At 33.6% G+C, this 23626-nt stretch overlaps 2 protein-coding genes across 2 annotated transcripts; both read right to left on the bottom strand.

Annotated features, from left to right (window-relative positions):
• Positions 1–3463: 3463 nt before the first annotated feature.
• Positions 3464–7750, bottom strand: LOC132033444 (metal transporter Nramp2-like). Its single transcript, XM_059423421.1, has 4 exons — positions 6922–7750; positions 5910–6046; positions 5175–5827; positions 3464–4256 (listed from the first exon to the last, which is right to left on the bottom strand). The coding sequence occupies exons 1-4, from the start codon at positions 7488–7490 to the stop codon at positions 4053–4055; spliced, it is 1563 nt and encodes a 520-aa protein (XP_059279404.1). The 5' UTR covers positions 7491–7750; the 3' UTR covers positions 3464–4052.
• A 769-nt stretch (positions 7751–8519) lies between these two features.
• LOC132033443 (metal transporter Nramp3.2-like) lies at positions 8520–13270 on the bottom strand. The gene is made up of 4 exons (XM_059423420.1): positions 12474–13270; positions 11175–11311; positions 10420–11072; positions 8520–9235 (listed from the first exon to the last, which is right to left on the bottom strand). Exons 1-4 carry the CDS (start codon positions 13079–13081, stop codon positions 9011–9013), a joined length of 1623 nt encoding a protein of 540 aa, XP_059279403.1. The 5' UTR covers positions 13082–13270; the 3' UTR covers positions 8520–9010.
• Positions 13271–23626: the final 10356 nt, after the last annotated feature.

The following is a 23626-nucleotide window of genomic DNA, read 5'->3' as shown; positions in this document are numbered from 1 at the left end:
CCAGGATCTCCCGCTTTTCGCTCCCTTGGTTACTTGAATTCAAAAGCTTTGGATTGAAGGTGGAAAGTCTTGCTCATCTGAACCCTCTCTTGTCACGCTCTCGTGTGTAATCTTCAAATAAGTTTACATGTAAATAAAAAATTCTCATAAAAGAGATACACAATTAAAATTAAATTTATATAAGACATAAAAATCATGTAACCGAGTATTAAAGTCGAATTATTCAATTTGAAATAACATATTATGTGATGGCTATTTGCAAATGAAACGACCAATAAACGCATCACGTTCAATGCTTGTGGGATGCACTTTAAACGCGTAAAATTTCATTTTCTTTTTTTCTCTTTTTGATCATTGAAAATCATAGGAGTATTATTTATCAATTGTCATATTCCTTTTTTTTTTTTTCAAAAATTATATATATGAAGAAGTGTTGAAACTCGTATATAGGAAGTTATTAGTTAGCTTCCGAGAAGGGGGTAAATAACGTACTAGAATTATCAATCCCATAATAATTCAGATGTGAACAAGAGAATAAAATGGATGATGCTGAATTGGTTTGACTCAAGGCATAATTTCCTTAACAGGGAATGGTCTTTCTAATTTTACATGGAGTAATTAATGCGTTTCTCGTCTTTTACAGCAATACACATAATTTCGAGGAAATGGGTCTCCAATAACCACTTACAAATTTAAAAAACAAAAAGAAAATGATATATTTTTCAGATTTTTTGTATATTATTTTTGATTTCTTATATGTAAAAATGAAATTTCTAGTATATGGATGTGTGTGTGACTTTATAAAGTTGTTGAATTGAATAATCGGACATTACGTTCTTTATAGTTTCAAACTTCTAAAAGTTCTTATTTTTGTAAAGTGTTTTTTTAATCAAAATTGTTTTTTTGAAAATTATTTTTGACTAAGCTTCCAAAAGTGTTGATGGGAAAAGTCTAACTTTTTCAGCTTTTAAAAAATAACTTTTTCTGCTACGCAAAGACACTTTTTTCCCTAAAAATTTAGTCAAAATCCTCCACTCAAAAAAATAACCATTTGTTTAAATAAACACTTTTAACTTCCTAAAACTTGGCAAAATAAGCTTAAGTTACCTAGCAATTTTGCTTGCTTTCATTAATCAACGGATTACAATTTGAATCACATTATCAAGAGTTTGAATAACATCAAATTTTATCTTTCTTCCGTATAACCGCGATAAAAAGGTAGAACTTATTTTACTTTGATTAGCTTTCTTGACAAATTTGACTAGATTTAAGCCTTTCAGTAAATAAACTAATTTAGAAGAGAGCTTGGCTTAATTTTCTATTCAGACAAAGTGCTTTGACTACTATACCGTTGATTTGGATCTCGCAAATGTTTTAAAATTTCACCATAAAGTTTCATTAAGAATATTCCCTTACTTAAAATCTTTCTGCTCAAAATTTTACTATAATTTTCCAAAGAAATTCCAATTAATGACGAAGTTTGTCGAAGCTAGAATAGTAAACAAAATTTTTGTCCTTAAACCATAACCATTATAGAGACATCGGCTGTTACAATTGTTGATAAATGATTATTTGGTGATAAAGATACACATTTTCAAATTCCAAATATAACATATTACTGTGTTTTAGTTGTTTGTAACAAGTTATTTTGGCGGAATATATAAACTTGTCAATATATTTTCATTTAGACATTCGAATTATGGCCTCGGTCTGTTTCAATTGAGCACTTAACACATAATAAATTGTTCCGAGTAGATACTTGTTCAAACTTTAAAAAACTTTTGTGGGTGTCCTCAAACGCCCATTACGTAAGTTAATACTCCCTCTGGATCAAAAAGAGTGTCCGCTTAGCCTTTATTTTTTTGTTCAAAAAGAGTATCCACTTACCAAATCACGAAACAATTAACTTTATTTTTTCAAATTTGCCCTTATTAAGTGACCAAATCCTAACACCTATTTAATTAGGGGTAATCTAGTTAAATTATCTATTTTTGTCTAGGATTTAGCATTTTCTTAAGGGGTGTGTTTTTTGTTTTTCTTTTCTTTTTCTTAAAGGGTGTGCAAATGGCTAAATGGACACTCTTTTTGATTCGGAGGGAGTAACTTAAAATATGTCACCTTCTTTAATTATACACATATCAGTCTCAATTACCCGTAAAACCTCAAATTTTTGATCATATTTTAAGGAGTAACTTAAAATATGTCAAAGTTTAAGCCGAAAGTGTGTAATACTTCACAATAATTATATAATGATAATTTTAAGAGCCGTAGATGTATTTCGCCAAAGGTTACATACCAGTTTGCTATTAGAAGTTACCTATAATATATTTCATGTAATCTAACAGTGGAAGAGAGAAATTGAACTCATCTCAACTACACATAGCTACGAAGGGGTAACAAAAAAGAGCTAAACCTTTTAGCAAGCACAGTACCTCGCAGTGTAAAATCATCAAATGCTATGGTTGATTGAATGATGATAATGATTTTGGTCATAAAGGTATCAAATTATATACTAAGATACATCTTCTTAGCCGATTAATGAACTTTTGTATAACATCATTACCTTTGCAAATTGGCAAAGAAAATTGTTCTCTCAGTATTGTCCAATCAGCAGCAAAGGATCCCAATGAATAGTTAATGTGCGATTCACAGATTTGACAACAGAAGATCCATCAGATTGAAGGAGTTGCAATGTATTATCACCCTTTTTGTTCATCAATATGGCCAAACAAGTCATAAATTTCAAGGACATGTTGTAAGAGAGGATGATATATAATGATAATTTTAAGAGCCGTAGATGTATTTCGCCAAAGGTTACATACCAGTTATGCAATATAAGTTACCTATAATATATTTCATGTAATCTAACAGTGGAAGAGAGAAATCGTTGTGAAGACTCGAAACGTCAATATTTTATATAGAACTCATATTTTTTTTCTCAATAATGTACTACACATAGCTATCGAAGGGGTAACAAAAAAGAAAAAACTAAACCTTTTATGTTGAGAAAATTAATCAAGCACAGTACCTTACCTTGGGATTTTTACGCAGTGTAAAATCATCAAATGCTATAAAAGGTTGATTGAATGATGATAATGATTTTGGTCATAAAGGTATCAAATTATATACTATATTTTTTAGATATATTTATATTCTAATGTTTTAGCCGATTAATGAACTTTTCAACCCCTATAAATGACTATCATCATTACCTTTGCAAATTGGCAATATAAAATTGTTCTCTCACACACGTATTGTCCAATCAGCAGCAAAGGATCCCAATGAATAGTTAATGTGCGATTCACAGATATAAAATGACAACAGAAATCATTGGTCATCAGATTGAAGGAGTTGCAATTTATTTTTTTGTGCTGTATTATCACCCTTTTTGTTCATCAATATGGCCAAACAAGTCATAAATTTCAAGGACATGTTGTAAGAGAGGAGACTTGATAACATAATGCACAGCAGAGGAAGAGGTGGAATGAAATTGAAAGACTAGAGAGAGCAGGAAGTTAATTAGCAAAATATTTTACCTTATCCATGACAAAAGGATAGATCAATATCTACATTTGATATATGAGAATTACATGATGATGATAAAAGCTGAAAACAAGACATATATTTTCATATGACATTTGTTCCTTGAAGCTCCTTCCAAAATTATCATTCTTGGAATGGAGGGAACAACAGTGTTAGAAGGGGAGGAGCTTGAAGGGGGGAAAGGGTTCTTCCCGATCCCTTTTCCGGATAATCAACATTATATGTATAAGATGAATTTTGTATGTATATATAATAGAGGATGAGCCTCCTTGGTGAAAATTCTGCCTTCGCCACTGGTGGTGAAGTCAACGTGGGAGAGATTATCTACCTGTGATACACGTCTCATTCAGCTTTTGTCATAGCTCTCTCTAGTGCCAAAATGCAAAAAAATTCAATTCTAGCTTCTGCACTCCTAAGGGCTGTTATCACAATCAAGAACTCTCCTTTACAAATGTATTCTCCTGCTCTGTCATTTCCTAATATTTCAAAATTTTCATCAAGCTGTCAGCTCAATTTGTAAGGTGAGTAAAGCCATTCAACTCTGCCTGGTTGTGACGCCGGGAAATGAGATAAACAAGAAAAACCACGTATGCTGAAGCTACCATGCAAACCACAAAACCAAACAGCAGGCCATTAACTTCAGAAAGGAAGAAGCTCAACATGACATATCCATTGATCATTATTACCAGGGCAGCTACTGTCCACACAGTTCTCTGCAATCAAGAATTGAAGTATGAGATAAACAATATTCTATAAGTATGAGATAAACAATATTCTATAACCTTTGGCACTCAGAAAGCAAATCACTTTTCTTTAGGTAAGACTAACTTCTACTGAAAATGCGCCCAAAAAGGGAGCTCATACACAGAAGTGAGCAACACATTTATGAAGGAGAGCGCTGATTCTCTGATAATAAACAAGGAATATCCGACTTCATCTGGAGGAAGTTCTCTACGTAGAAGCTCTCAAAGAAAAACCAGCAGACATAATCTACATGTTTAGGGAATCGCCAATGCCTTATCAAAGTAGCTAAACTTTGAATGGAAGTTCTCCAGCTATCATGGCTAGTCTTCTTTACATTCTAAATTAATTTTCTAGAATGTAGTTTTATCAGATTGCAGACGTTCCAGTTCACTAAATGTAATAACAGTTGAGATTGTACTCCACTTTTCTCATTTGTGCTTCTAGTTGACCTATTTAAGGGGAGTACAGAATTGTGGCATTTTAATCATGCAAAATGGAATTAAGTTTATTTTTACCTTCTAAAAGAATACTGCGAAACAGCCTAAATGTGAGGAAACTATAATGATGGAAGCATAAGCATAAAAGAATTACATTCTTCCCCCATGACATCGAAGAGATAATATTTGTTCTTGTTATCCTGTGAAGTTGTTAAAGTTTGGACAAAGAGAGTTGAATCAGCAAAAAAGAGAGATCAAGGATCCCTGATCTGTACTGATGTATAGGATGAAGCCAATTTTACTCATTGCTAATAAGCAACTATTGATAATGCCAGGTAATTATATGCAAGATAAACATGTTACAATTTGGTGGCTAGAAAGGATTATCATCGTGCTGAAAGGGCGTTAACAGGCAAATTCTGTTATAAATCAGTATGGGAGAGGCCTGACCTCCATAAGCTTCCCAATCTTGAAGACTCCCATGATCTGCTCATTTGACACTAATGTTATAAGAGGGATGATAGCAAATGGGATCTGCATCCCTTGAAGCACATTCAACCATTCGTTCAGAACATCCAGTGAATCTTCCGATCTGTTGAAATAGATGGCCACAATTATGGTTGGCACAATGGCACAACTCCTTGTAATCACTGACCTTATCCATTTCTTCATCTGCAGATTCAGAAAACCTCCCATTATAAACTGCCCAGCATAAGTACCTGTCATCGTGCTACTTTGACCGGCTGCCAAAAGGCCTATGCCCCATATGTAGAGTATTGGGAATAACCCTCCACCGTACCTTTCTTGAAGATATTGTCCTGCATTTACTAGACCTATAGTATCAGCTCGTGGAGTTCCATAAAATCCCTTAGCGAACACAGCTGTTACCATCAAATTGATAGAGAACGAAACAAAAACAGCAAACGAAGACTCGACTGTATAGTAGTTCAGTGCCTCTTGCACTTTTTCTTTCTTTTTGGGATCAATTTTCCTTGACTGCACCAAAGCAGAGTACAAAAATACATTGTGAGGAGTTATAACACAGCCGACAACTCCAACAGCTTTCTGAATTGTCTTTGAGCTAAGTCTAGGTAGCAAAAGACCTGAAAAACGTTCAAGCTAAGGAATTTAATGTACGAATTGATAATGCCATGTGAAATGCACATGTGAAAACAAGGTTCTGACCTATTATGAGTTCCTTGCTACTAGGCCTAGTATCAGCAAACATCCAGGCAAATGATAATGCCATAGTGGAAATTAGAACGGCGAAAAATGCTTCTAGTTTCCTAACCCCATAATTTTCCAGGAATAAGAAGATGAAGCTGTTATTCAAACAAAATAATCTGTCAGCACCGACCAATCTATAGGCTCCATGAACATTTTAGTATAGAGTTACTAAATGACATTAAAAGCTAAGATGTTTTCAATTTCAGTGGATTGAATAACAAAACAAAAGGGGAAACAATGTCGAAGACTATTGTCTAATGGTCAATGATAAGGGCGAAAACTAGTGAGAGCATGGGCTAAATCCTAGCACAGACAAAAAACTATATGATTTCTTCTATTATGTCAAAGCCTTGGGAGGTAGCAGTGTATTGGATGAAATAATTCGAGGTGTACTCAAATTGAATCATACGTGATCTTTATAATAAAATCAAAAAAACGAAAAGAAGGGTAACATGATGACAAAAAAAATAGGCCTTGGACCTAACTCTAACCCTAAAAGCTAGCTCAAGCAGTGAGGATTGTTCAAAACCATTAAAGGACACAAATTGTCATCCCACCCACAAATGTGGGAAGATAAGACCACTGCATGCCTAGACCTGACAACTAGAGCATGAACAAGATAACATGGTGCCCTAACATCGATGAAACAAGAAAATGGTGGGCCTAGCTGGCTTGGCTCTCAACCCCAGCTACTCAAAAAGTAAGGATTGGCAAAGACCATTTAAGAGAAATTATCATTTATATCTACTCGGACCAATGAGGCAATGACTCTTGCCGTATGAAAGTGATACTCTAATCGTTGAGTCAAGTCACCCTATAAGAGAAAGCCACACAACCAAAGTAGCCCGTACTATACATGGGGCGCGGAGCGCTAAGATAGAGAAAGCGTCATCAGAAATGAAGCAGCCAGCAGTCTAAGACGTGAGACTACTAACACATGAAAAGAAACCAAAGTAAAAGGAAAGCTCACCAATCTGAAGCAGTAATGAGGACACCACCCCAAAGAGGGATAACCCCACGACTAAGTATCTTAATAGCAATAGCACTTCCGATAACTTCCTGAATATCAGCTCCAATCAAGGCCACCTCCGCCATTAACCAAAGCAAAATCCTAGCCCAGTTAGGATATTCCTCCCGGCAGATCTCAGCCAAGTGCCTGCCCGTAGCAACACCCAATCTCAAGGACAAGAGCTGAATGAGCAAGCCCATAAAAGTGGACCACATAAGCAACCATAACAGTGAGTACCCGGCAATGGCTCCGGCCTGCAAATCACCCTCCAAATTACCTGGATCGAGAAATGCAACGCTCATTAAAAAACCTGGCCCTGTAAACTCCCATAGCTTCCTCCAGGAAAATGGTGGGACCACCCCTGGAACATCACCGGTGTCCGCTTTCTCGATTTCAATGGCCAAGATTTTATCCTTAGCCTCATCGTCATTGTCATCGTCAGATAAAAGATAATTGGATTCTTGATCTTTGGTTTCATGTTTGTTAATTCCAAGTATGCCATTATGCTCTGATGTTGGAGAATTCACCATAGTTTTTTACTTAGTTCTACGCGTTTTCCTTACAAGTCATAGCTAAGTTTTTTGCTCGAATATGACAAAGAGACCTAGATCTTGTGGTCAATAAATTAACATTTTTCACATTGTCAGGATCCATCAGCGTCGGTGATTAAGGTTGGGGGACCATATGCATCTGTTCAATTTTGCTTTTTTTCTTTTACGATATAAAGCGCCGAGGAATATTTTGATCTGTCCATCATCAAAAGCATGTGTTATCTCGTGGTTTCAAAATATTTAATTCCCTTTGTTTCAAATTATTTTGAGAAAGAAAAATTGGAAAATTCTGCTCCATTACCTTGGTCAACTTACATGACTTTTGAGTCTTTCGAACGAGAAATATAGTGCGACTGTGAAGTGCCATTTTCTGCATCCTGATGTATAAGCTAACATGCATGTGCTTTTTGGTTTCAAATAATAGCGACCACAAGTCCACAACAAAATTAATTAAAATAATCACAATATAAAATACTTTGAGAATTACGCATAGTTGTCCTAAAATTTCAACTTGTTATACATAGTACATTCCAACGATTTCAAATATTAAAAAAATCATTTTTTATTTATTTTGTAGAATGTTGTGTTATAATATTCAAATGACTAATAGTTTTGAGAAGCCTTTCATGCTTTCATTGTAACTATCAAGATGTTCGAAAACAAAAATGGAGTTGTTATATATTGCCCTTCTCCGACCCTGACTGCCCAACCTGAGAGCGGACAGCTAATGCGTTCCACTTATTGAACAGGGTTCTATGGTCGGTCCGTATAGTTTGCTCATTAGAAATCTCTGATTAGAATATAGATTTGGAACTTTGGGATAAATTTCAACGGTTTTAATAGATAATTAGCCTCGAGTCTTTCGTTCAGGCCAGGGGATGTGGGACTTGCATTTCTTGCAGAAGAATTGATAGTGCTTAAGATCATCAAAATAAAGCACAAAATGAAACAGAGGAAAAAGAAAAGCTAAAGATGGAGTAAAAACATCAAAAGTCTATCACAAGAAAAGATCCAAACACTTCTCTTGTATTGATGCAAGTCAATTCTAATCAGCTGAACCAACACTTACATTACTGCACAACAGAAAATTCTCTTACAAAAAATCAATGGCTTTCAAGTTCTTCTGCATCTATTCGATAAATACAACATTGTGGACTGTATGCGCCTGCAATGAACAAGTATTTTCATCCGGCGGACTATATACTTTCTTCATCATCTATAACTGATTGTCAATATCCTGGATAGTTTGCTCCATTATTTCTTCTGGGGAACCTACAGCTAAAAGCAAATGCTGACAATTTCTGGACATCTATTATGACAGTTTTTTTTTTTTTTTTTGAGAAGGAATCTATTATGACAGTTGGGACACAAAGAAATTGGATCTCTTCAGATGAAAGAATGCTTCAGTAACCAAACTTCCCAAGCCCTGGCCTCTCTGCCATGTAGTGATTTACTATTTACGACATTTGGATTTGACGGAATCTATTATCTTTGAAGTCTCATTGACCAGCATAGCTATATCCTTTTGTGCGAAGTAGGTTGAACCAATTGGCGACATTGCCACACCCACGTGAAATAAGGTATAAAATGAAGGCAACATAACCTGCAGTCCCAGCACAGACCAGAAAAGCAAAGAGCAGCCCATTGACCTCAGCGATAAAGAAGTCCAGCAAAAGATAGCCGTTTATCACCATCACGAGTGCAGCAACAGTCCAGGCAACTCTCTACAGTAATAATGAATGGGCAGTTCAAAATAAGATTTGCATAAAGAATGCACCCCACATAAGACAGTCCAAAATTGAGGATACAAAAGCTGAAACACTAACGAATTGATGATGGCTTCACACATGCAATAAGGGTAACTTAGTCTGAAATATAACATACTCCCTATAAGCCAGAGAACTCTGAAAGGACTGTACATTTTATGTAGTTTGTCTTAGTCATAAATGTGTCAAGCTGGGTACAACCACAAAATAAATAAAAGATGTTCTTTAAGGAATGGAGTGTATTGTAAAATCATTACAGAGATTGTCCATTATCAATAGATTTAGATATATATACATATATTGTTAAGACATAAGAAGTTAGTTATTTTTACTCGCGTCTGTCTAAGCTTTGATCGACAAAGTTAATAACCTGTATTGTGCTGGTGGGAGGTAGCAATGCTAGCTAGATTAATCAAGGTGAACTCTGACTCAGAGACCACCATTGTCAAAACAAATGAAAATTAAAGCGTATATATATATTGTTGAATTTTCAAAGTTTTACATTTGGATATCAAACACGCATAAGACCTATAATATATGCACTAGGATGTGGATACATATCCGATATCTAGTAAGGACACATGCAGGTATTGCTAATCTTCCATTATATTCAGAAAATTTTGCAAAGAAATATTTACACCATGTCACACCCATTAGATACACGCTACATCAAGGCAATTGAAGGATCCACGTATCATAGCAAAAGGCTACTAGCTCAAAAGAAGTAAGATCATTCAAATATCTAGTAAGTATATGTATAGTTGTGTACTGAAACACAAGAATACGACTTGATCGGTAACTATTTATGCACTTATAACCAAACAAACAGCTTACGCATATCTAAATGACACACTCATGGTGTTAATCACAAACTGGATTGTATTTGCTAGTTTTATAGTTTTGATTCTTTTCCGTCCTCCGTAAACATTTCAAAATTCTACACTGTCTGATATCAAACTCACATAAAACTGCTAGCCACCAAAATAATTAAGATGATCTGAATTTTAAAAGCATAGTTGTTCGGAAAAAAAACATAGACAAATAAAGGAACTGACCATGCTTGAGACTGCTTCATATCTACTCTTTAAAAAGTAAAAAGACATGAAACTGAAAACCACAGATAACGGGGAAGGTCAACTTACCTCAAGAGTAGGCCCAATTTTGAAAGTACCCATTAAATCCTCCTTGGACACTAATGTCAGAAGGGGAATAAGCGCAAAAGGGATCTGTATAGACTGAAGCACATTAAGCCACTCATTCAAAACGTCGAGCGATGATTCCGATCTATTAAAAATCAGAGCGACAACGATTGTTGGTACAATGGCACAACTTCGAGTAATCAGCGCCCTAAGCCATTTCTTCAAGCGTAGATCTAGAAAACCTCCCATGATAAATTGTCCAGCATAAGTACCAGTTATCGTACTACTCTGCCCAGCTGCCAATAATCCAATACCCCAAATATAGAGAATTGGGAACAGTCCCCCACCATACTTGTCCTGAAGAAACTGCCCTGCGTTTACAAGGCCTAAACTACTAGCTTGCTGACTGCCATAAAATCCCTTGGCAAAGACAGTTGTAACAAACAAATTGATCATAAACGAGATAAGAAGGGCAAAGGAGGATTCTATTGAATAGTAATTCAGTGCCTCCTGAACCTGCCCTTTTTTCTTCAAATCGATCTCCCTGGATTGCACCAAAGCTGAATGCAAAAATACATTGTGAGGCATTATTACACAGCCAACTACTCCAACAGCCTGCCGAACTGTCCTAGAACTGAGTTTGGGAATCAAGAGACCTGTGAAGATGATGAAATGCATTTGAAAAGAAAACATATCAGCACCTACCGACAATAATTCCGTGTAATTTAACTAAACATATGCCAGAATAAGAAATGCACCTGCTAGAAGCTCCTGCCCACTTGGTTTGGCATCTCCAAACATCCAAGCAAAAGATAGTGCCATAGTCGAAATAAGAACAGCAAACACAGCTTCCAACTTCCTTATCCCATAGTTTTCAAGAACCAAAAGAAGAAAGCTGTTTGCAAAACAGAACAGAAGAAAAACTAGTCAACAGATTGATCAATTAATACGAGGAATATGCAAGCATAAGTTCAGGCTTATGATGGTAAGTTATGCCAACCAGAACACCAAAGCAGATTAATTCCATTAGAAAGGTACTAATTCAACCAATCAACTACACCTCGATCCCAATAATTTGGGGTCGGCTACATGAACCCTTTGTATCCGTTTACCCTATTCAGGTCCACACAGGGACATTACAGAGTTGATTTCTCAGATGGTCACTCAACTAATATCTCAGAAAGTCACTTTTCGTCTTGATTCCAATTTCACCTTTTTTCTTAATTGTAGGGATCTAGTAGCTCAGTTGGTAGTCGGTTGGCTACCTGAACTTTCACCTTGTTGGTGAGGGTTCGAATCCCCACGTTGTAATCCCTCCCCCATTTCCCCTTCCCCTACCCCCTATGTAATTAAAAAAAAAAAAAAAAAACCTTTCTTCTCGATTCCAATTCCCTTCGACAAAGAAAGTGACTTTATGAGATAATAACTAGTATTAGTTGAGTGGCCATCTGAGAAATCAACTCATACATTACATACATGTCTCCAAAAAGACACTTAAAACCCCACATGAAGATGAAACATACTACATGCAAAAGCAAAGTATGATCCCAGTTGATAAGCATTGAACAAACTATATTCTTTGCATCCAATTGGTAAACAAAATAATACTTCTACCACATAAATGCTAATTTGAGCTAAAGCAGTGATCTTTTTTAGCTAAACAACTCAAGTAGACGAAAATTTCCCAATCAGAAGCAGTACTTAGGACACCAGACAAAAGAAGCTACTCCCTCCGTCCCAATTTATGTGGCACTTTTCGCTTCTCGAGGGTCAATTTAACTATCTTTGAAGCTAAGTTGGGTTAGATCAACTCATTATTTTAAAATTAAAATTCATATTTTTCATATAAACTATACGAAAAAGCCCTATAAGTTGCAATTCTTCTCATGTCAGTACGATCAGAAGAAGAAACATACTACATGCAAAAACCAAACTATGATCCCAGTTGATAAGCACTGAACATACTGTATTTTCCACATCCAATAGGCAAATAAAACAATACTACTGCCAAATAAAAGCTAATTTGAGCTAAACAACTTAAGTAAGCAAAAATTTACCAATCAGAAGCAGTAATAAGAACACCACCCCAAAGAGGAATAAACCCACGACTAAGTATCTTAATAGCAATAGCACTTCCAATAACTTCTTGAATATCAGCACCGATCAAAGCCACCTCAGCCATAAACCAAAGTAAAAGCCCAGCCCATTTAGGATACTCTTCCCTACAAAGCTCAGCTAAATGCCGGCCCGTTGCAACCCCAATTCGGGCCGAAAGTAACTGGATCATCAAGCCCATAACAGTAGCCCATAACAACAACCACAAAAGTGAATAACCCGCAATTGCACCAGCTTGTAGATCTCCTTCTAAGTTACCCGGATCCAAAAAAGCTATACTCATTAAGAATCCAGGACCTGTAAATTGCCATAGTTTTTTCCATGAAAATGGTGGTACTGTGCTGTAATCTACACCGTCGATTGGGTCTGATTCGAAATCAACGACGTGGATCTTTTCACCAGATCCGTATGTGAATTCTTCTTCATCATCATCATCATCATTGACGTTACCGTTAATTAACGGTGATGTTGACTCTGGTAACGGAACAGTAAGTAGTTGACAAGATTCTTCTTCGTTTTTGGAATCTGGGGATTGTAAAGGAGAGCTCATTGTCTCATTGTAACAAGGTGGCGTATGTTAGCGAAAAGGTGGCGTATGTTAAGGTGGTGGTTGACGGTGGTGGAATTAAGAAGGAGACCCGATATAGAAAGATTAAGGTTTTGTGTTCGGGCTCGTGGCGCTTACAAGGTACCAGGTTGTTATATATAAATTTTTTGTACGGGCTGATTTTAGGATTTTCGTGTGCTACTGCCTACTTGTATTATTATCCAATGAGATTTAGCTTGTTGAATTTTTTGTTTCCCCGTAAAGGCCTGATCGTTACGTGCTTTTCCAATTCCTTAGCCAAAAGGAAAAGTTTCATATTTATTCAATTTTTCATTTTAAAGGTTTATAAAAGATTTAATTAGAACTCTTTAGAAAATGTAAAGAAAGTCTAAGATTAGTTATTTTATGTATTAAAATGAGAGAAATTTAAATGAAATAAAATGAATAATCAAGATTTATGTAACTTAACTAATTTGTGATTAAGACTTTGTAGTAAGGATGAATTTAGAAGGTTTGTTACGAGTACATGTGAAATCAATAATTTTTGTCCATATCTTGTTGATATATATTATAAAATATAGTACTAAATGTCCATAAAGAGTTAAATCAGCTTTAAGTTATTATTAATATTAACTTGAAATATTGTAGGTCTACCCAAAGGTTCGATCATATGAGTTGTAGGAAGTGGGCGTTACATTTTTGTAATTCTATGAGAAGCTTGACGAAACTCACGATTCCCAATACTAAATCATTTGCATATCGCGCTTGAACTCACAAACTTCAAATCCTAAATTCTTCCTCTAGTCAGTAACTATTGTTCTAATTGTACTAACACTTCATTGCTAAAGAAATTTTGTTTAGTTGAATTTATTACTCCCTCTCTCCCATTTTGTGTAAAATAAAATTTAGACACTTGTGTAAATATAATTATTTTATTATGAGTTAAATAAAAAATTATTATTAATAAAAAAAGATGTTATCTTTCGTGGGACAACTAACAAGAAAATATGTCTCATAAAATGAGATAGAAAAAGTAGTACTTTATTATAATTTTCTCCTATTACGCTACTCTTATCTGATAGGCGCTTGATATCAATTCGTGCATAATAATTAGGTAAGACGGGCGAAAAAACAAAAGTAAAAAAGATAAAGAAATTTGTCACTTTCATTTTTCTTTTCCCAAAAGTATCTTTTTGAGAAATAATTCAATAAGCTGTGTCATATCATCACTGTTTAAAGTAGTTTTTTTTTTCTTTTCAAAATGCTTAAACCAGCGAATTGCACGGACTCAGTTAGATGCGTGGAGCAGGAGGATTGTGGTTACATATTTTCTTTAAAGTAATAAGAGTATCTTGAACGCAATCAATAATGAATTGAAATCTTTTTTTTCTTTCTCAAAGTGGGTTTTACTATACAAAAACAGCACTTTAATAATAGGCACTGAAAGTTGGAGGAAAAAAAAATACGCACTGAAATAGTGCTAACACATTATTTTTTTCAACCAATCATCTTCGAAGAAGTAATAAAAGAACAATTAATTAGAATTTAGAAGAACAAATTGAATAAACAACCACCACTAATGTGATAATGAAGTGTAGTCCTTTCCATTGAGGTCATTAATTCATGCATGGCCATTACCCTGTTTGATTCTTGAATATAATGCTGGTACTTGATGCAACTTGATTCTTGAAAGCAGGTATTTGATGCAACTTGATTCTTGAATACAGGTAGGATGTTCACGGTTTGGTTAAAAATCGATTCAAATTGAAAATCGAACCGAACCGATTAAATAAACCGATATTTACTTGTGTTGGGTTTGGTTTGATTTGGTTTCACTAAAAGCAAACCGAAGAAAAAACCAAATCGAACCGACAAATTTTATACATAATTTTTATAATTATATATATATAATATATTAATTTTTATAAATACTGTTAAATAATTTGTATACTTTTTAAGCAAAATTTTATTTATCTCTAATAGGCTAATGAACTTTATACCTTAAGCTCATCTTTAAAAAGAAATCCATGAATTCAAACTTACTAATTCAAAGAAACATTACCTAGATTTATTTTTTGTATTTTTTATAAACTTTATTCACTTAATTAAAACTTAAAAATTCTAAGGCATTCTCTCCATATTCCAAGAAAACTATACCACAATAAAAGGGTAATAACGAATTATAAGTTGAAAAAAGATAGAAAATTCTCTCCTAATTGTGGGGGGGGGGGGGGGGGGGGGGAACATACGAAAGAGATAAATGTCGTTAGTTTTCTTATAAACCGAAAAACCGTCCCAAACGGATGGATATGTATTATATTTGGTTTGGTTTGGTTTTAATAATTTTAAAAACCGACTAGATTGATTTGATTTTGGTTTTAACCCCAAACCGACCCATGAACACCCTTAAATATAGGTACTTAATGCAATTGTTGGGAGCTTAAAGGGGCGGAGGCAGTAAGGGGTCAGGGGGTTTATCTGAATTTCCTTTAGGGAAAAATTATACTGTATAGACAAGGTTAAAATTATTTTTTATTTATATATAGTAGATGTTGAATCCCCTTGGCTTCTTCGTGTATTATTTATTTATATTTTTTAACCCCCTTATTATAAATCATGGCTCTGCCACTGGCTCCAACACTCAACCACAATTTGGGGCAAATACCGACTCACCGTAGAAAAGGGTACCGAATGAGGCAAAACAGTTTTTTTATAAGATTAAATTTTTATAATTCTTCTAATGTTCGCGAATTACAATTTAGAGAGATTTATCGTATTGAAATTTGATTACCGTATCGGATTAAACTTTGAAAGTTCGGTATTTGGTATCTTCTTTTAATTATCGATTACCGAATTACTGAAATCGAACTTTGGAAATACCGAACTGAATAACGCCTGCCCGCCTCTAATGAATTGTTTACCACATATTGACGAGTGATTTGGATGTCTTTATTGACCTATAACGTCAAAGTCATAATGTTAGGGCTTGAGAGTGGAGATCTAACCTCTATATGTGATTTCTCTAAAAGCTAACATGTCAAATGTTGGACAAATTATGAACATATCTTGTCAAAATATCTTTTCTTTCAATATGTAATTATCAGAATTATTGTACCGAAGGTTGATTTCCTGAAGCGAACTCTGAAAGTTTGGTAATTGATATCTACTTTCAATTACTGATTATCAAATTACCGAAACGTAACCAAACTTTGAAAATATCGAGTCAAATACCGAATGTCCACCTTTAACCACACTTATCGGAAGTAGAAAAGGGTAGCTAATCTTCTAGCCAAGAAGGAGGCAAAACAAAGGCTTTTTTATAAGATTAAATTTTTTATAATTCTTCTAATGTTTGCCTTAAATGTTGTATGGACAGACAATTTAGGAACAGTATTTATTAAAAATATTAGTAAATTTGTCCGCGCATCACGAAATATTCGACAAAATATACCGAATCCATCAATAACACCAACAATTTATTATATATATAATATAGATAGAAAGGTATTTATAATATATAGATAATATCATTTGTTTAAATTAGCTAAATCAGAAATGTAAAACACTTTCAATAATTTGGTGACAATTTTCATGCGTCAAGAAACATTACATGTTAAAAGTTGTCCATAATAGCACACAAATGGTCGAGCTTTTATAAATGGATTATATTTGTAAAGTTGATACGTATTTCTTAATCAATTATCTTCTTGATTTCTTAAAATGTTAAAGTTTGATGTAATTATATCATTTTTTATATAAATAATAATGTTTTTATCTAATAATATATATTTAATATATACGTATCTAAGTCAGAGTTCTTAAATATTTTTCGGGAGTTTCTCCTTACATAAAAATGTATGCAAAATAGAAATATAAAAAAAGAAATACACCCACTAGGCCATTTCTATATAAAAACTCAGACGTGAAATTGATTCCATGGAGGAAAATTTTGGTTATTAGTTAGTAGACTTCCAAAAAAATCATGAGTAACTATTTTGAATCAAAAGAAATTACCGTCTTTGTCAGACTTCTCACAACTTATTGAAATATATTGAAACAACATCTTGAATTGAAAGAAAAATTTGTTGTACAAGAAAAGAAAGAGAGTAGAAAATTTGCGTTGTTTCCCTCTGTTGCTCGATAGATAATCAGCATCAAAATTACATTTTATTCCCAAAAAAGGTATGTTGTTGAATACAATATATACAGCACTTGCAATATGCAAAATTTAAGTAATTCATCAATAGCAATTTAATTGCCATTAAGGGCATGTTATATTGCTCTTACGTGGGTTTTAATGCTCTGACGTGGGTTGATTTTGACAAACAGTAATTGAGTTTTATTGCAAAGATTTATGACAGCTTGGTTTCTGCCACGTGGGTATATTTCAATATTTATTTTATGGAGCTTTTCTTAATCCATTACTTATTAGATTATGTATAAAAATGAATCAACGAAATGCACAAAAAAGGAGAAAAAAGATAAATGAGAACGCTAGCCATAGAGAGGTGTCACACCACCTTGTCTATGCCTAGCTTTATATTATATATTAGTTTGAGTGTACGCGCTTTGTGCGTAACCAAAGCGCCTACTTCATTTGACAACAAATACTACATTAAAAAATTAGACTTAGCTACGTATTTCATCGTTAATCCGTCGATAAATTACTGTAGCTAACAAATTGTTTTAGTGATTCGTCGCTAATCCGTCGATATAGGATTAACGACGAATTATCTCATCTGTCTTCTTATGCCGAAGGACTCCTATGGAGATATATCTTACGAAAATTACTACTTCATTATTTCTGTGACTTAATACTAAAAACAAACCAACACAAATTCTTTCATCACGCTTCTTCAAATATTTTTCAAATAATACAAAGTGCAAACACGATATAATATATATTAGACTCCGTCATCTCAGTTTCTTTCTTATAATCTAAGCATCGAAAATTATGAAGTATTAATAAAGTAAACATTATAATAGAAGAAATGCTCAATGAAATTTAATTTTTAAAGATTCGAGCGACATTTTATCTCCTTTTAATAATGATTTAATTTTTTTTAAAGAAAACAGTACGATAATATAATTAATTTAGACTATACCACTGTTCAACTTTTGTAATTGCATTTAAAGAATTAGGGCTAAGTGTGCTTCGATTGGACAATCTTGTTTGCTTCCTTGGCACATATTTTTGTGATAATAACTCTATGTTTAACATTTGATACGACGTCTTAATTTTCAGTGGCTTGACATCTGATGGCTACTTTATTCTCTTCCTAGTCATATTCTCTAATGATAACCTTGTCAATAATGTCTATTCCAATTCCAATTCGGTGAAAAAAAAATCTTCAATTTCTGTTCTTTCACAATTTAAATATGAAAAGAGGCGCAAAAATATTCAAACGCACAGTAAACATATATGCAATGTCAAATCGAAAAGAAAATAACCTCATGACTACGATAATTAAGTACTATAAGGGTTCTTTTGGTAGTATGTTGAGTTATGCAGGTATTAGTAAATAGTAATATATGAATTAGTATTATTTTATGCATGTATTAGTTATGCAGCGTTTAATTATTCATGTATTAGTTCTTCCACCTTTTGCCTTGCATAAATAATACCATGATTTTCTAACGCGAAGTTCTTAAATTAGAACCAAACATCATATTAATTTTATATATAAATAACTCACTTCCTAACCGGCTACCAAACGTGATATTACTTATACAAGATATAATACATACATAACTCATCTGCAAACCAACTACCAACAGACCCTGATTGCACAAATAAAGAATAGACGAAAATGTTTACCTCTCTGAATATGTCGACCTGCTGCGGTTATCAATTCCTAAATTTTTAAGGGCAGAAAAAGAGTTTTTTCTTATTTGCAGTTTTTCAAACAGCGGAAAAAGTATTAAATGATGATTACAGTTTCCGAACAAATCACAACCAAGGTTGCCAATTGATACTGATACTACTAAAAAATTGAAGTGTATAAGGAAATAAGTTTCGTACTATTTTAGCTCAATCCTTCCTCCCAATCCCAATCGGGCAATTATTAGTTTTGGAAAAGGGATAACTTTTTTATTTTTCTCTTTTCATTGCCGTAGTGTTTATTCTCAAGCACCGCCACATCAATCTGTTGCAATACAGATTTAAGAATCTCAAATCAACTAAGATTTTGTATCTACAATTCCATGTGTAATAAACTTTGTGTTATTCCTTCAAACAAGAATCGCTTGTTGAATAAAATTGTAATTGTAGGATCTTTTAAAAATCTTTTCCATTTTGCCTATATAATTGGCTGAAGTTCCATAACATAATATTTTGAGAATTTATTGTATAGATACGTGTGTGCTTTATTATCTATTGTCCTCCAATAATCGGTGAGCTTAATTCTATGAACATTATTGTCTTTGACTTACTTGATTTTATTTGATTCTTATATTTAATAAATTGATTTAGTTAGTTTGATTAGCTTTTAGATAAAGTCTATCCAAATCGAACCGTGAACATTCCAAAACTTAATTCCTAGAGTTAACAATTTTGGCACAGGAGCATCACGACTAAAAATATGAAAGCATAATTCATGTCGTATTATACAAATTTTAAATCAAGTTTCACTAATTAGCCTTATGTATTATTGATGAATGTATGTATGTCAATAAATATGTATATGCAAATAAAGATATGCATGTTAATATATCTCTGATGATTAAAATTTCTTGACATTGACGCATCAAGTTTTAATGTCATGATCCATATGAAATCTTCTGAACTTAATACTTTATGGTCTTAGGGTGAACTAGCAACTCCTGAAATCTCATTAGATCTGGAAAAAAATTATGACACTTAATTGTCCTCCAGTTTATTTTGGTTAGCCTTTTAAAATATTAATCTCAAAGAAAACGTCAAATAAAGATTAATAACTTTGACCATAATAACACTTTAACATTGCATAAATTTAAAACAACTATGCAGAACTGGATATGCGCAAAAATTCCACCAAAAGAACATAATGCGGCAAGTAAACTTTGGTATTTTTCACTTTTAACTCTTTGCCACGCCCCTTAACCTAATCATCCTTTAAAATAACTTTAAAAGAAAACGATCTATAAAGTTAAGGAGAAAGTGCCACAAAAAATTAGATCGGGAAGAAAGTGTCTTTAATACTTGCTCCAAAAAAAATGATAATATGGAATATGGTAACAGAAGGAAACAACATAATCCCAACCAAAATATTGGACATCAAAACATTGTAAGTATTAAAGCTTTACTTAAATCTTACTTTATCCCTTTTATTTTAATCAAGAGAATAAAAAATATATTAAAAGAGTTAGTATTGAAAAAGGGATTCTGCCATCATTAGCATCCTTCATATATCGGCAGAAGACCAACAACAACCGGCAAAATGAAGCATCACCCTATCAAAGTTATTCTTCCCTTTTATTTTGTTTTATTATTATAAAAAGGATTTGCAAAGAATTGTACAAGAATCACTGGCAAAAAATGGCAGAATAATGCTTTGATACACCAGCGTGCAAAATTCTTTGAGAAGATCGAAACAGTGCTTGGAAATTTGATCCACAAATTCATGAAAACTTAAACTGCAATATTTTTCATGGATCATAAATTCTTTTATATCACGTCTAATGATCTAACTACACCGAGCTCTAATACCACTTGTTGGAATAATTTACACAATCCATACAAGATCGCAAGTAAATCATTAGACAAAGGTATAAATCTAGAAAATTAGTAAAGATACTTACCTTTCATCCATTGTAAGAATCAGTAGAAGGAAGTCATGATCTTCTAAGTCTGATTACTAGAATCAGTAGAAGGAAGTCATGATCTTCAAAGTCTTATTACTTTCTTGATGACACTTCTCTTAATGGGGCAGAGAGGAAATTAAAATAATTAGTAACAGACTTAGGAACCACAACCATACATATAATAGTGAGGCACCTCTTTGAAAGAGACATAACTCTTCAAAGTAACCTTTCAGAAGAGGTATAACTCTTCGGTTATGAATCCATCAATTATAACTAAAGAGTCAACTAGGTTTCCACGCATATAAAATCATATCTTATAACATAAGATTTATATATAGCTCATAAAAACAACACTTTGTTAGATCAGAAAAATGGGCGTCTTTAATTGATAGCATATCTATATACAATTATATTAAATATGAGAGTTCACTAAATAGAGAATTTCTAACAATAAAACCGATGCATACTTGATATTTACACTAAACTACATTAATTCAATATGGCCAAGTGATGTATTAGTGAGATGAGAAAAGATATAAGTAAGTAGTTAATAATGGTTAGGTGTATAGAAGTATATGTATGTACATATAACTCGTTTTATTTAATTTATTCATTAATTATTTGGTATAAACATCATATATAGATAAATAATAAAACTTGAAAATATAAGAGGGACGCAATTGAGTTACGTAATTCATCAGGCAAAGGGTTGCGTCGTTTATGGAAAAAGAGAAAATGTATGAATGCACCAAAAGCATGAGGGACATATCATAACAGAATTTCATATCTTATATTCAATCTTAGCAAAATGTTGGTCGTTGTTTTTTTAAAGTTAAAAAAGCAAGATGGCATTATTGTTTACCCCGAATTCGGATAATCAATTAAATTTGTGAGTAGGTATAGGATACGTGGTTAAGCCTCAATCTATTCGATGGAAAATATATATATATAGGTATGATACGAAGAAAGTAATAATAATCCGAGATCCGTATCTAATAACATATGAGTATTGCTTGATTGGATAGATTTAGGATATGAACACAATGAACCCGGACCAAAATATTACAAAGTGTTCTTTGTCCTGAGCCATTACAAAGGAGGGGGATGCCCCATATTTATAGTGTTGCCTCCATGGGCTTCGTAGCATAAACGTGAACTAATAAAATAATAATAACAAGGACAGCTCTTAGACCGGCGCCGTCTCAGACGCTCGACGCGGCTCGCGTCTCACCACCCGGCCACACGGACCAACGGTCACACGGACCAACGGTTAACCAACGCTAGAAGTAAAGGTGGTGGACCAAATGGTGTCCTTGCTCGGCCTCCGGCCCAAGCGCTCCTCCGTTTGGCTTGTCATCGGGAACGTTCCTCTCTTCCTTCACTCGGTCCTCGTTTCATCGGTTTACACTATATCCGATTTTTACCGTATACAATTATACTTATTCTGTTCAAATATTCCTGTTTTTGTTTTCTAGAGCATAAACTAACTAGTCATCTCTCATCTCACTTCCTGAAGAAGTGCCAATATTTTAATTTTAGAGAAGTTTGTTTTGTGCTTTTTCAAGGAAAAAAAAAAAAGGTTTTCTGTATCCTTTATTTCTATCTGAGAGAAAATTGTTATGTGGCACCTTTTTACAAAACTCAATTGAGAATATCCACAGAACTTCAAAACAACAATTAACGAACCCATTTTATCTACAGAATTTATTTTTCTAAAATACTTCCTAAAGGAAATTGTCCAAAAGTCTTTTCAATAAATTGTTCAAACCGACACATCATGTCACAGAACCATGGCATACGTCCTTTTCTTTCACAGAACCGGTACCTATTTTTATTTTTTTGGATTTTTCACTCGATGTTGGATACCAATTTCGGGCCTCAACTAATTTAGATTCATACCGTGCAAGGTCTATTAAATAAAAAAGGAAAAAAGGAAACGCTTCCTATCAACTATTACTTTATTTCAGATTTTAATTACAAATGAATTTATTCTATATATCCTATCGCAATCCTTGAGCCCCTACGTCTTAGAAAAGTATGGGAAACGTGAAAGAAAGGATAAGGTAATGCATAATTTTCTTTAAGCATACACATTAATGTTATCACTAAAACTTATTATCATTGAACTGTTAATTTATGTAAATTGTCCTCAATTAAAGCAAGTTCTAGCATATATTGTTGCTAATTATGTTTAGGTTAATTAGGAATAGGAATATAATTAACCAATCAACCAATGAGCCTTACGATCATTTCTTATTTAGAATGATTGCACTCCGTCTAAAATTTGATTGATTCGTTTCCAGCAATACATTATTGCCACGCAAAAGAACATAGAGCACAACTAATTTTCACCCTTCACTAACATTATACCATAAGCTCGCAACTAGTGAGTATAGGAAAAGGAAATTTGTCTCCTCCAAATAGTACAATTTTTTGTGCCTTAGTCTAACTTTGCCATTCCATTTTCACCGTGGGCTGTTGAATTGGATTTTTGGTCCTTTATAAACTTTATTTAGTTTTATGACCTTTTTAAAAAAGATTTTCATTTTTTACACATAAAATTTCAAAAAAATACATAAGAGATTTGAAAAAGCCATTTTTTTCTATTCAAATTATAAGAGGGCAAGAGATCCTATTTTCACCATTTCTTTTGCCCCCACATACATATATTTATCCAAGATTGATCAGTAGATGGATATATTTTAACCATGAAATGGTCGCATCTTAAAGCAACACCATTAGATAATTCAAAGTTTTTTACACCGC

This window comes from Lycium ferocissimum, chromosome 10 (genome assembly GCF_029784015.1).
Source record: "Lycium ferocissimum isolate CSIRO_LF1 chromosome 10, AGI_CSIRO_Lferr_CH_V1, whole genome shotgun sequence".
NCBI classification, from domain to species: domain Eukaryota; kingdom Viridiplantae; phylum Streptophyta; class Magnoliopsida; order Solanales; family Solanaceae; genus Lycium; species Lycium ferocissimum.
The sequence above is the reverse complement of the archived record's forward strand: the minus strand, read 5'-3'. Positions and strand labels throughout refer to the sequence as shown.

Coding starts and splice junctions, on each gene's coding strand:
- LOC132033444 (XM_059423421.1), bottom strand. CDS start 7,490: ATGGTGAATTCTCCAACATCAGAGCATAATGGCATACTTGGAATTAAC. Junction 5,828..5,909: donor TAGCAAGGAACTCATAATAG/GTCAGAACCTTG, acceptor AACGTTTTTCAG/GTCTTTTGCTACCTAGACTT. Junction 4,257..5,174: donor AGATTGGGAAGCTTATGGAG/GTCAGGCCTCTC, acceptor TCTTGATTGCAG/AGAACTGTGTGGACAGTAGC.
- LOC132033443 (XM_059423420.1), bottom strand. CDS start 13,081: ATGAGCTCTCCTTTACAATCCCCAGATTCCAAAAACGAAGAAGAATCT. Junction 11,312..12,473: donor CTTATTACTGCTTCTGATTG/GTAAATTTTTGC, acceptor TTTTGCAAACAG/CTTTCTTCTTTTGGTTCTTG. Junction 9,236..10,419: donor AAATTGGGCCTACTCTTGAG/GTAAGTTGACCT, acceptor TTATTACTGTAG/AGAGTTGCCTGGACTGTTGC.